Source organism: Cololabis saira, chromosome 2 (assembly GCF_033807715.1).
Source record: "Cololabis saira isolate AMF1-May2022 chromosome 2, fColSai1.1, whole genome shotgun sequence".
Taxonomy (NCBI): domain Eukaryota; kingdom Metazoa; phylum Chordata; class Actinopteri; order Beloniformes; family Belonidae; genus Cololabis; species Cololabis saira.
In genome coordinates this window covers 1,459,696-1,474,337 of record NC_084588.1, presented here as the reverse complement: position 1 = coordinate 1,474,337, position 14,642 = coordinate 1,459,696, and the positions used below count along the sequence as shown (strand labels likewise).

The window sequence follows — 14,642 nt, the reverse complement described above, 5'->3', positions numbered from 1 at the left end:
TGATTGGGAGGAACGGCCTCCTCGATCTGAACCCGAGCGGTGTTTTGTTGTTGGACTTCTGTGCGAGTCACAGTTTGTCCATCACGAACACCATGTTCAGGCATAAGGGTGTCCATCAGTGCACGTGGCACCAGGACACCCTAGGCCGGAGGTCAATGATCGACTTTGTTGTCGTTTCATCTGACCTTCAGCCGCATGTCTTGGACACTCGGGTGAAGAGAGGGGCTGAGCTGTCAACTGATCACCACCTGGTGGTGAGTTGGATGCGCTGGCGGAGGAGGAGGTTGGACAGACCGGGCAGACCCAAACGGATTGTGAGGGTCTGTTGGGAACGTCTGGCCGAGCCCTCTGTCAGGGACATCTTCAACTCCCACCTCCGGGAGAGCTTCTCTCGGATCCCGGGGGAGGCGGGGGACATTGAGTCCGAGTGGACCATGTTCTCTGCCTCCATTGTCAACGCGGCGGCTCGAAGCTGTGGACGCAAGGTCTCCGGTGCCTGTCATGGCGGCAATCCTAGAACCCGGTGGTGGACACCGGAAGTACAGGATGCCGTCAGACTGAAGAAGGAGTCCTACCGGGCTATGTTGGCCGGTGGGACTCCTGACGCAGTAGATAGGTACCGGCAGGCCAAGCGGGCCGCGGCTCGGGCAGTCTTGGAGGCAAAAACTCGGGTCTGGGAGGAGTTCGGGGAGGCCATGGAGGAGGACTTTCGGTCGGCCTCGAGGAAATTCTGGAGGACCGTTCGGCGCCTCAGAAGGGGGAAGCAGTACTCTGCCGGCACCGTTTACGGTGTGGGTGGGGAGCTGTTGACCTCGACTGGGGACATTGTCGGACGGTGGAAGGAATACTTCGAGGATCTCCTTAACCCGACTGACATGCCTTCCACTGAGGAAGCAGAGGGTTGGGGCTCGGAGGCGTGCTCATCCATCACCCAAGCCGAGGTCACTGAGGTAGTTCGTAAGCTCCTCAGTGGCCGGGCACCGGGGGTGGATGAGATTCGCCCTGAGTACCTCAAGTCTCTGGATGTCGTAGGGCTGTCTTGGTTGACACGCCTCTGCGACATTGCATGGAGGAAGGGGACAGTACCGCTGGAGTGGCAAACCGGGGTGGTGGTCCCTCTGTTTAAAAAGGGGGATCGGAGAGTGTGTTCCAACTACAGGGGGATCACACTTCTCAGCCTCCCGGGGAAAGTCTACGCCAGGGTACTGGAGAGGAGATTACGGCCGATAGTCGAACCTCGGATTCAGGAGGAACAATGCGGTTTTCGTCCCGGTCGTGGAACACTGGACCAGCTCTATACCCTCCGCAGGGTGCTCGAGGGTTCATGGGAATTTGCCCAACCAGTCTACATGTGTTTTGTGGATCTGGAGAAGGCATTTGACCGTGTCCCTCGTGCCATTCTGTGGGGGGTGCTGAGTGAGTATGGAGTCCGGGGCCCTCTACTAAGGGCTGTCCGGTCTCTGTATGATCGGAGCAGTAGGTCTGGTTCGCATTGCCGGCAGTAAGTCAGACTTGTTCCCAGTGCATGTTGGACTCCGGCAGGGCTGCCCTTTGTCACCGGTCCTGTTCATAATTTTTATGGACAGGATTTCTAGGCGCAGCCAGGGGCCGGAGGGGATCCGGTTTGGGAACCTCAGGATTTCATCTCTGCTTTTTGCAGGTGATGTTGTTGGGGCGGTTTGCGGTTTTTCGACCGGAAAAGGGTGGCATGCCTTCTCCGGGTGGGTGGAGAAGTCCTGCCTCAGGTGGAGGAGTTCAAGTATCTCGGGATCTTGTTCACGAGTGAGGGAACAATGGAGCGTGAGATTGACAGACGGATCGGTGCAGCGTCCGCAGTAATGCGGTCGATGTACTGGACCGTCATGGTGAAGAGGGAGCTGAGTCGAAAGGCGAAGCTCTCGATTTACCGGTCAATCTACGCCCCTACCCTCACCTATGGTCATTAACTTTGGGTAGTGACCGAAAGGACAAGATCGCGGATACAAGCGGCCGAGATGAGTTTCCTCCGCAGGGTGGCTGGACGCTCCCTTAGAGATAGGGTGAGGAGTTCGGTCACCCGGGAGGAGCTCGGAGTCGAGCCGCTGCTCCTTCACATTGAGAGGAGTCAGCTGAGGTGGCTTGGGCATCTGTACCGGATGCCTCCTGGACGCCTCCCTAGGGAGGTGTTCCAGGCATGTCCCACCGGGAGGAGACCCCGGGGAAGACCCAGGACACGCTGGAGAGACTATGTCTCTCGGCTGGCCTGGGAACGCCTCGGACTCCCCCCGGAAGAGCTGGAGGAAGTGTCTGGGGTGAAGGAAGTCTGGGCATCCCTGCTGAGGCTGCTGCCCCCGCGACCCGGTAACGGAAAAGCGGGAGAAGATGAGTGAGTGAGATGAGTGAGTGAGTGGGATATCTGGATCAAACCAGCAACGCACGGAGAACGTCATGACGCAATTCCCGTCATTTGCCACTTCTTCTTCCTGTATCCAATCCAAAACAACAACAATAACAGCAGCACGGCGGATAATGAACAGCCCAGTAGAAGTCGCCTTCTTTTGCGCTTTGGTGCTGGTACTGACCCACCAGGACTGAACACTATTCCTCGTCGTCTTCTTCATTAATGGACGGCGAGAACATGAAGAAATGGCAAATGGAGCTGGAGCTGTGCCGTCCATATCCATGCTACCCGTTTCCACCAGAGACCCCGGACACTTTTTGGTGGGAACGGGTAGTAATGATGGAGCTCACCGACGCCGACTGGCGGGAGAATTTCTGTATGACGCGTCGATCCGTGTTTATAAGAACTTCCTGGACTCAAAAGACCAAGATTCCTTGCGAAAAGAGCATGCATAGAAAACAAATTCATGTTCCGTTTGATGGGGATATGCTGTTAGGCGTTTACATGACCAAATATTCGGGTTAGCAAAGGAGTAACCCAGGGGTCATTTTTGGGTTTGGGTTATTGACTGCATGGAAACGCAGTCTTTGTCCCTCTCGGTGTATGTGTGTGTGTGTGTGTGTGTGTGTGTGTGTATACACACATATAAACAACAAATATATGTTTAGTCTAAAGATAGTAGGCTCCCCATACTTCAACCCAAACATAGAGACACTTACCCATTCCTTTAACGTGGCTGAAATCTCCTCTCACCACTTGACAGGAGCGTCCCTGCCCGTTGCACACACCGCAGAGGTCTTCCCTGGCCGAGGAGCCAATGATTCCATCACAGCCAATTTTCTGTCCTCAAGAAAATGATAAATACCAAGAGTGAAATGGAAGGATGGTGAGTTAACTCAGTAGCGCTCTCTAGTATTTAGGTCTTCAGGTGCAGGCGGCACCAAAAGGTGGAGGTGAATTTCAATAATTATGTTGGTCGTGAATTTCACTAAATCATTTTTTAAAAAGCTTTTAAGGTTAGGCAAGAGTTAGCTTTAGATTTAGGATGGTTTGGCCAGACATTTCAACGTCATACGAGAGTGTGAGGCAGAGCCATGAGTCACACATCAGGATCAAAACTATTATCCCCTTTATAAAATCAAAAAGAAGCACCAACTTCTGCATTGAAATAACCAGAGAGAAGTAACTAAATAAAAGTCGTTTCTCAATTGAAATTAAGATATTACTTTTCTTACTTACTTTCTTACTTACTACCAGTAAAGTAAGATACACCAACCGGCCACTTTATTAGGTACACATTTAGACATGTAGAAATGGTCAAGACAATCTGCTGCAGTTCAAACCAGCATCAGAACGGGGAAGAAAGGTGATTTAAATGACTTTGAATGTGGCATAGTTGTTGGTTCCAGATGGGCTGGTCTGAGTATTTCAGAAACTGCTGATCTACTGGGATTTTCACACACAACCATCTCTAGGATTTACAGAGAAGGATCCGAAAAAGAGAAAATATCCAGTAAGCGGCAGTTCTGTGGGTTGCAAACGCCTTCTCTTTTATGCATGTTTGCAGGCCGGAGCTTCGGGAGCTGCGGTCCCCACCCCCCCCCCAACCCCCGGTCATCCCGTTGCTGCTTCCACCTGCCTGTTGTGTGCTGCTGACGTCCCCGACCCCCAGTCTGGCCTTCGGCAGGAGGGTCCCCCCTTATGATCCAGGTCCTGCTCAAGGTTTCTTCCCTCCGAAAGGGGAGTTTTTCTTGCCACTGTTTGGCTTAAGGTTTTTCTCCCACTATGGGAGTTTTTACCTGCCATTGTTTATGTAATAATTGCTTGGGGGTTTATGTTCATGTTCTGGGTCTCTGGAGAGCATCTAGAGACAACATCTGTTGTATTAGACGCTATATAAATAAAATTGAAGTGAATTGAATTGAACTGAATTGAATTGTGGATGCCAGAGGTCAGAGGAGAATGGCCAGACTGTTTCAAGCTGATAGAAAGGCAACAGTAACTCAAATAAACACTCGTTACAACCGAGGTATACGGAGTATCTCTGACATGTGGAAGCTTGAGGTGGATGGACTACAGCAGCAGAACCACACTGGATCACTCCTGTCAGCTAAGAACCTGAGGCTACAATTCACATAAGCTCTCCAGGACTGGACCAAAGGTGATTGGAAAAACGTTGCCTGGTCTGATGAGTCTCCATTTCTGCTGCCACATTCGGACGGTAGGGTCAGAATCTGGCGTCATCAACATGAAAGCATGGATCCATCCTGCCTCGTATCAACGGTTCAGGCTGGTGGGGGGGTGTAATGGTGTGGGGGATATTTCCCTGGAACACTTTGGACCCATTAGTACCAACTGAGCATCATGTCAACACCACAGCCTACCTGAGTGTTGCTGCTGACCATGTCCATCCCTTTATGACCACAGTGGACCATCTTCTGATGCTACTTCCAGCAGGATAACAGCCATGTCATAAAGAATCATCTCAGACTGGTTTCTTGAACATGACGATGAGTTCACTACTCAAACGACCTCCACAGTCACCAGATCTCAATCCACTACATCACCTCTGGGATGTGGTGGAACGGGAGATTCTCATCATGGATGTGCAGCCGACAAATCTGCAGCAACTGCGGGATGCTATCATGTCAATATGGACCAAACTCTTTGAGAAATGTTTCCAGAACCTTGTTGAATCTACGCCACGGATTAAGGCAGTTATGAAGGCAAAAGGGGGTCCTACCCGGTACTAGCAAGGTATACCTAATACAGTGCTATCATGTCAATATGGAACAAACTCTTTGAGAAATGTTTACAGAACCTTGTTGAATCTACACCACGGATTAAGGCAGTTCTGAAGGCAAAAGTGGGTCCTACCCGGTACTAGCAAGGTATACCTAATACAGTGGCCGGTGAGTGTACTTTACTGGTGACTAAAAGTGAAACAAAGAAAAATTATTAGCCCTCTGACAATCAACAAATAATAACTTTGTATGGTAGCACGTGTCTCTTGAGGTGTCTTGACCCATTCTTTTGTGGCTTGTCGCACATCCAGACTGCTTGTTTTCCAAGCACAGATGTTAACCTTGATCTGCGGCCACATGTCTCTAAGTAGTTTTAAGATCTGGGCTCTGAGGGGACCTCTCCAGGACATTTTTTTTGGTCCATTGTGTCATCACAGGTCTGTGAAAACCCCTAAAGACCTAAAAATAGACTGCTAGTTGATAATTTTCTTTTTAAATATTGCTTTTATTCCTCAGAATATCAAGATAATTATTTTTTTTCCTAGAAAAGCACTATATAAAACGTATGTAATATTATTATCATCATCATTATTATTATTATTATTATTATTATTATTATTATTATTATTATTGTTATTATTATTATTATTATTATTATTATTATTATTATTATTATTATTATTATTATTATTATTATTATTATTATAACTTCTTTCCTTTTGACTGTTCCCTTCAGAGGCCACCACAGTGAATCATCCGTCTCTATCTACCTCCATCTTCTGCACCCTTTTCATTTAACCATAACCTTTCCTCTGTACATGTCCAAAACATCTCAGTCTGGCCTCTCTGACTTTCTCTTCAAAAAGTCCCTCTGATGTCTTCATTCCTGATCAAATCCATCCTTGTCAATTCTAAAGACAACCTCAACAATTTCCAACCTATTCTACACTCTATGCTCTGGACGGTTGACCGTAGGTACTTTAGATCCTCCACCTTCTTAATCTCAGCTCCCTGTAGACTCACCGTTCCACTTGGGTTCTTTTCCTGTTCTGTCTTGCTGTGGCTAACTCATTCATTCCTAATTCATTCCTCTCTTTTCCAGGGCATACTGATTTTCCTCCACCTGCTCCCTGCTCTCACCACAGATCACAGTGTCATCTGCAAACATCATCTCTGATCTCTGGGAATATTTTCCAATAGGTCTGGACTACAGGCAGGCCACCTGGACTCTACTACGGTGAAGCTATACTTTTTAAAATGGACAGAGTATACAGTTTAGCAATATCTTGCAGAAAGTTGCACACTTTTCACTGAAAACAATTGTCTGTTTGAAAGTATGCATTTCTCTTAAACCTGTGTCTACCTCTCTGACTTGATGACTTACATTAATAGAATACTCTGTGTTTTCATTGCTGTGCCACCTGAGGGCGTGAAGGTCACGGACATTCAATAATGACTTTCAGCCTGTCCAATGTGCACATTTCTCCACATTTATTGAATCTCTTGATGATTTCATGTAAAGTAGTTGATATGATGCTCAAAGTCTTCAATCTGAGGAACCTTACAACCTGACATTGTTTCACAATGTGTATTCATAGTTTTCACTGACTGGTGAACCCCTCTGAACATCTGACAGACTATCACCTAAAGATCCTTTTGTTTGTACCCAGTTGTGTCACACACTTGTTGAAAACATGTTCCTCCAGATGTCTTTTATTTTGGGATAACTTAATTTTCCACACTTTGTTTACATATCCCAACTATGTTTACTATAGTCTGCTGTGGATAAAATATGGGATAATATAACTTGCAAATAATTGTATCCTGCTTTTAGCTACATTTTACACTTTTTCATAGTTAAGGGGGTTAAGTTTACATCTTTGATCAACTAAGGATTAAGTTACATGCAATGCTCTGCGTGTATGAGGCTGGTGAATGAGGCAACAATTTAAGATTCATGTATGACCGTATCTAAATCTTTATGGACAAGAGGAAATACCTGATCACCTAAGCTAAGAGGGAAGCGATGGAAGAAAGCGAAAGCCTTCTTTGAAACATTTCCTCTGCATGACCACTGGATATACTAAGAAGCAAAAATTTGCACTACTAATCTTTCATGATAGATGTCCCAGTATCTATAGTAAGTACAACAAGTACTGCCCTACTGCAATGGGCATTTACACATTAGAGTACTTTGGGCTTAAGCTAGGGATGGCAATATGACGATATAAGTTTGTGAAGGTTTACACATTGTATAAATGCACATTCTATGCTGATGCACCGACTCACGAGACGTATTGACGTCGTCAACCTGACCGACCAATCATAGTGAATTACAGGCAGTGACACAGTTTCCTACCCGTGTATGTTTGTGTATGTATCGGTAGCGCATGGAGAACGATGGCTGAAAGCCAAACAGAGTTGGTTGAAAAAAGATTCCACCTCAATAATAAGCAATTGGTTTGGATTGGAGCTCAAGCAAATGTAATTTGGACAATTTGCACGGAAACCGTTTGCACGCCAGGTGGTAACATCACTTAATCTTTAAATTATTATCACCTCAACAACATGTATTGTCTGTTTTTATTTTTTTTATTTTAACATCGTGATAAAATCGAAATTGTGATATTATTTAAAAAAAATCGTGATATGATATTTTTGCCATATCTCCCACCCCTAGCTTAAACTCAAATTTTGCTTGAGGATTACTCAATGATCTCAAAAGGCTGTTTGTAGAGTCAGAGTCAGTGGGCCATAGACCTAAAAATAAGAGGCTACAACCCAGTTTAAGTCTCATTGCATTTAAAAAAAACAATGCCCCTGATGGTGTGCGCAGATGTACCTTACACTTCCCATTAACACACAGGTCAGACTCATACGGTCCACAGGGAGTCCCATCCATCACTTTGTCAGCCATCAGGACTGGGACATCTCGACCCACTGGGCTGCAGAACAACACACATGGCTTTTCTGCTCATACACATGCAAAAACACATAGGTACAAAAACAGAGTGATGAAACCAATTTGCCAGTATAATTAAATACAGCATTCATAAATACAGTACAAAACGAGATTAGAGCAAGAATATAGTTGAGTACCTGAGTTAACCCCATCTTCCCTTCCATTAAAGAAAGAAAAACCCACAATTTCAATGAAATAACCTAAAACTGACAAAAGTAGTAATACATAATAATTTACTAAACACAGACTAATGAACATCAGCGCATTGCTTTTGAATTGTGGTTCAATAGAATGATAAAATCCTAAAAACAATGAAAAAATTAAAACATATTAAAACTGGTCTGGACAAATTATGTGCATCTCTGGGGAAGAAGTAAAATGCATTAAACACAATTACATGTTAAACTACAGTTTTTCTTGTAATCAACATCACAGGTGTATTCAGTCTGACTATTTAAAGGGTTAAAAGTCATCACTCTGCTGTTTGGTATCATGGTGTTGAAGACAACAAGACCATCTCCAAGCACCATGATCTTCCTGTGACTACAGTTACAAATATCATAAAGAAACGAAAAACTGAAGAGACGGATAACACACGTGATAGCCAAAGAGGGCATAACAGCTTCCAAAAAGATTCAAATTGAATTCCAACATCAAGTTCAATCAGTGTCAGATGAGACCATCCATCACTGTTTGAACCAATGATGGAAGATGACCACAGTGTTGAAAGAAAACAATTAAGTAATAATCCAAATTGGAATTTTTCAAAATGCTTTTGAGAGAATTTCCTTTGGCCAGATGAGACAAAAAATGAGCTTTGTGCCAAGTCCCATCAGCTCCATATTTGCAGATGCAGAATTAAGCTTTCCATCCATCTGTTAACTTCCACGCATTCACAATTTGCTTGTGGGGCAGTAGCCATAGCAAAATGACCTAGATCTCCCTCCCCCCAACCACCACCTTGCGTTCCTCTGAAAACAGAGTTCCCAAATCACCTGAGAGATCCAGTGTGTCTTGGATTCGCCACAGGGTGTCCTCCCAGTTTGACATGTCCAAAAACACCTCCCCAGGGAAGCATTCAGGGAGTATCCTAATTTAACCAATGCCCAAATCCCCTCAACTGGCTAGTCAGTCTTGAAAGAACAGTGGCTCTACTCCGAGTCCCTCCTGAATGGTGGAACTTCTTACCCTTTTTATAAAGGAGAGTCCATTGACGCTAAAGAGGAAACATTCAGCCACCTGTATATGCAATTCAATTCAATTTTATTTTATTTAAATAGTGTCTATGACAATACAAGTTGTTTCTAGGCGCAATCTCGTTCTTTTCATCATTACCCATAGTTCATGACCATAGGTGATGCTCAGAATCTAAATCGACTCTTAAAGTCAGAACCTTGCCTTTTGACTAAACTCTCTTTACCACTCTATACCAGTAATTACAACGGCAAATGCCTAATCTGCCTATGGATTTCCCACTCCATTCTTCCCTCACTCATAGATAAGATCCAGTGAATTTTGAACTCCTCCACTTGAACCAAGACCTTATCCCAGCCCCAAAGAGGGCATTCCACAATTTTCCAATTGAGAAACATGGTCTCAAATTTGTAAATTCTGCCGCAAACTTGGTGGAGTTGAAGATCATGACTTGATGACAACAACTGGATCACAATAAGCAAAGACACATTCCTGAGGTTAAGGAACCTGACCCTGTCTGCTCTTTGGCTAAGCCTTGATAATTCTATCTATAAAAGAATTGGCAACAATTCAACTCAATTCAATTCAATTTTATTTATATAGCGTCTAATACAACAAAAGTTGTCTCTAGACGCTTTCCAGAGACCCATACCCAGAACATGACCCCCGAGCAGTTATTACATAAACAATGGCAGGTAAAAACTCCCCTAGTGGGAGAAAAACCTTAAGCCAAACAGTGGCAAGGAAAAACTCCCCTTTAGGAGGGAAGAAACCTTGAGCAGGACCAGGCTCAAAAGGGGGGACCCTCCTGCCGAAGGCCAGACTGGTGGGTCAGGGACGGCAACAGCACAGCAGGCAGGTGGAAGCAGCAACGGGATGACCAGGGGTGGGGACCGCAGGCATGCGGGAGCATGCAGCTCCCGAAGCTCCGGCCCAATCATCAAGTCCCAGGTTGCAGGGACGGGGAAAGGTTGAGAAGGGGCAGGGCCAGGGAGAGGAGTCTTGACGGACAAACCTCTCCCCCGCCTGCCCAGGCCGTTACCCTGCCCCTCTCACTCCCACGCTGCAGGTTCCGGTGTCCGGCAGAGGATGCTGCAACATGGACAAAAGAGAAAAAAGGGAGGAGAAGGGGGGGCCAGCACAAGAAACTACAGGAGCGACTCTAACACACCAGAGTTTACACTACCTAGAGGTAGCCCTTATGCCCACAACTCTCACTGAAAACAAACCTGACTTATAACCAGTGATGCAAATCAAATTATCTCCCTTTTTAAAGAAGGGAACCACCTCCCAGTTCTGAGGCACTGCCTTTTATATCTATGCAATGTTATAGAGTATAGTAATCCCTCCCTATAACGCGGTTCACCTTTCACGGTCTCGCTGCTTGCTGTCCAAATCCAATTACCCGGGTCGCGGTGGGGCGGTGCTGATCTCCCCAATTTGAAGCCTATATAATAATTGTAAAAAAAAAAAAGGTTGGTACTACGCGGATTTCACCTATCACGGTTTCTCTTTGGAACGTAACCCCCGTGAAAAATGAGGGATTACTGTATTGTCACCCAAGACAGGGCTACAACATCCAGAGCCTGTAGGAACTCAGAAATTACTTTTCCACCCCCAGAGCTCGGCCACCGTGGAGCTCTTCAACTTGGTAAACTTGGCCCATTAATGGGCAAGCCCACATCAGATTTTACAGACTCTGCTTCATGTGAAGAGGATGTGTTGCTTGGCCTGAAAAGATCCTCAAAGTAAAGTCCTTCCACTGCCCGATCACATCCTTCGTTGAGGTAAAAGATTATTACCTTCACTATACACAGTCTTGGTGAAGCACTGCCTGAGCCACCTGATGGTTTGACAGAACCTTCTCTGGGCCACTCAATAGTCGCTTTCCTCACAGGATTTCCTTCCATACCTACATTTTTATGTCAGCAACAGCAAAGCCTGCAGCTTGGCCTGCCAGTATCTGTTAGCTTGTTCAGGAGTCCTTCAAGTTGACCGAAGTAGATACGACCCCTTCTTCAGCTTGACAGCCTCTCTCACTTGGGGTGCCCGTGACCTAGTGGGAGGTTTGCCACAGTAACAAGCACTGACAACCTTGTGGTCACAACTCCAGTCAGTTCAACATTGCAGGTGTGGAACATGGCCCATTTAGACTCGATATCCTCCGCCTGGAAGTGTGTTGGAGGTAGGATTTGATAATCAGGATCCTCAGATGGTCCCAGCAATATCTCACTGTGCATTTGGATTTACCAGGCCTATCCGGAATTCCCCACCATCTGTTCCCACTTGCCATCAGGTAGTGATCAGATGACAGCTCAGCTCCTCTTTTTACCCAGTACTCAGAACATATGGCTTTAAATCAGATGATACAATTATAAAATCAAAAATCAAATCACAATCCAAGGTGTCCTTGTGTCATTTACACTCATGGACACCCTTATGTTCAAACAAGGTGTTCATTGTGGACAAACTATGACTAGCACATAAGTCCAACAACAAAACACCAATTGGGTAAAGAGAGGAGGGGACATTCCTCCCAGTAACTACTTTCCAGGTAGCACTCTTATTTCCCAGATTAATTTAGGACCGCTATACGACTGCTTTCCAGCACCACTGCCAAGAAGGCTATGCTCAGCTCATCAAACAGCTCAAAAAAAATTGGTTCCCATAACCCTTGCTGTGCTTCAAGGTGAGTCTGACTATATCTAGCCAAACCGGCCCACACATCAGCCAACCTGACCTCGGTGTTAAGCATTTTGTGGGTGGTGGGTTCCCAGGACAGCAGACTCAGATAATCTGTTCGGGTTTTGCCTGGCCAACAGGCGCTTACAAAAGACCTTTCCCCAGGCCTGGCTCCAGAATGGGACCATGGTAAACCATGCCCAGTCGTCATGCCCCAATTTTCCTTGGACAACATAGCTACTGGGATCACTGAGGCACACAAATTCCACCATGATAAGTTACTGATTCAAGGGAGAGCAAAAGAAAAGATTGCTGGACTTACAGTGAAACATGGAGGGTAATGTTCTGGGCTACTTTGTTGCATCTGGTAGAGGGCATCTTGAGTCTGTGCAGGTACAATGAAATCTCAACACTAACAAGATATTCTGGAGTCAAATGTTAGAAAGCTTGGTTTCAGTTGCAGCTGATGGATCCTCCAACAGGATAATGACCAAAAACTCACAACTAAAAACACCCACACGGTCAAAATACCTATTTACAGGTGCAAAGTCTCATTGAGAGTTACAGAAGTTCCTTGATTGCAGTTATTACTACAAATGTTTTTACAACTAAATATTAAGTTGAGGGTACCATCTAACAAGTCAACAAGTCAAGAACAGTTCCATTCATTTGAACTTCAAAACAATTTTGTTGAACTGGAATTCAAATGTAATGTCTGATTTTCATTAGTCAGTTTTTGATAAACTATTATTTGTTATAACTTTTCTCAGTTTCAATTTATTTCAGTGACCACGGTGGGTTTTTCTTTCTTTCTCTAATGAAAAGATGTCAAGATATGTATCCAGGTGTTTATAAGCTTAATCAAAAATGAAAGTTTTAAGATCAACTTCTGAAGAACTGGATTATCAAGTATTGACTGGTTTCTAATAATCCATAAACTACTCTATTATTACTTCTTTTGAGACAACTTAAGGAAAGTGAAGATGTATAAGTAGTTATTCAGCAGTTACTACTTCACTAGGTAGAGATCTTCAGATTCACTCTGTGATTCATTGCTTTCTCCTTCTTCTACCCTATGTTGGCCTTTTTTGTTTCAACCTTTGCTTTGGATAATCCTTGCTGCGACCTGAGGCTCTGCCACAGCCATATGAGCTTGGCGTGTCATCTTGCTTTGAATTGCATTTATCTTTGTGGAAGCAGAGATCATCAAAGTGACCCATTTTGCCACAGTGGCTGCACTTGTGGTTCTTGGATCGGATACACTCACGACCTATGTGTCCTTGTGCACCACACTTGTAGCACCCAGACTGTGATGGTGTCTTGGGCTTTGGTTTGGGCTTTGCTCTGCCAGACACATGGTTTGCATTTGCTGGAGAACTGAGAATTAGCGCCTACTTGTGGTGGTATGAGCCAATTGAGATTATCTTCTCTGTATAATTTAGCATTTAGCTCTGAATTTTTAATGTGCAGTAGTACTTTATCTCTTACATGGTTATCAGCTTCAGCATTGAAGTTGAATGTTTTCAATAGTACTTTGAGGCGAGTGATGAAATTATTTATTGTCTCACCTGCATTGGGCTCTGTTTCCCCGAATTTTGTATGGGCTTTTGGTATGTTCACCTTTAATGCAAAGGTGTTGTCAAAGAGCTGGATGGCTACTTGATATACATCTCGTGCAGGTGCTATAGCCATTTTTGAGCCATTTTCACCCTCGTTTTCAGACGTGGAGTGTTCGTTTAAAAGACAGGCTAACAGGCAGTAATTCTGGCATATGCGTGCTCAATTTTGAGTATCAAATATTTTGGCATCACACAGAAAACATATTTCACCTCACTGAAAGAATTTCCTGTGAAGATCCAGAATCGTAGCTCCGACGTTCATTGCCAACGTCCTTGCGACTTCGTGACTTGCATAGTTTTTTCTTCTTTTCTGCTCCGGGTCTGTCGACAGCTGATTTTTGTTGGTTTTTAATGAACACATTCAACTCGACACATACATGTCCATCATGGTTGCCTCTCTATTCTTCTAGTCTGTTCTGATCTCGCGATTTTTTATCATTTTTTATCATGAGAACACTACAGTAATGCAAAGAGCTGGACACATCTTCTAACTAATTCTGATGAGCAGAGAAGTTAAACTAAATGCAGAAATGCTCCATAAAAAACTCAGCCTGTAGCTTGCTCTTAAAAGTGGGCGGGGCCCTGGATAGCTCAGTGGGTTGAGCGGGCGCCATTTGTAGAGGCTATAGTCCTCATGCGGGCAGCGCAGGTTCGAGTCCCGGCCTGTCGCTCTATACTGGGATGTCTACCCCCCCCCTCTCTCTACCCGTTTCCTGTCTACCTACTTTCTCAATAAAGGCCACTAGTGCATCAAAACCTTAAAAAAAAAAAAAAAAAAAAAAAAGTAGGTCCAGACCCTGCAGATCAGACAGAGTTTGGTAGGTCGTTCCACCACCGGGGAACAATGGAGGAGAAGAGTCTGGTACTGATTTCACACTACGTTGTGGTGGAAGAACCAGCTCTGGATGAAGGAGTGAAGGTAGAGGGAGTGTAGCTCTGAATGAAGGAGTGAAAGTAGGCAAGAGCCATATGGGTAAGTGTTTGGTAGCCAAAGCAGAGCTTTGAACTTGATGCTGCAACTGGAAGCCAGAGCAGAGAGATTAGCGGTGGAGTGACATGGC

The 14,642-nt window shown here is 45.0% G+C and overlaps 1 protein-coding gene across 2 annotated transcripts in view; it reads right to left on the bottom strand.

The window, feature by feature from the left end:
• Positions 1-14,642, bottom strand: part of adamts17 (ADAM metallopeptidase with thrombospondin type 1 motif, 17) — a 193,226-nt gene that overhangs the window by 44,820 nt on the left and 133,764 nt on the right. For both annotated transcript variants that reach the window (XM_061735776.1, XM_061735787.1), the window contains exons 14-15: positions 7,967-8,094; positions 3,100-3,220 (exon numbers count right to left, since the gene is read on the bottom strand). In XM_061735776.1, coding sequence (XP_061591760.1) covers positions 3,100-3,220; positions 7,967-8,094 — 249 coding nt within the window. The remainder of the gene's footprint in view (positions 1-3,099; positions 3,221-7,966; positions 8,095-14,642) is intronic.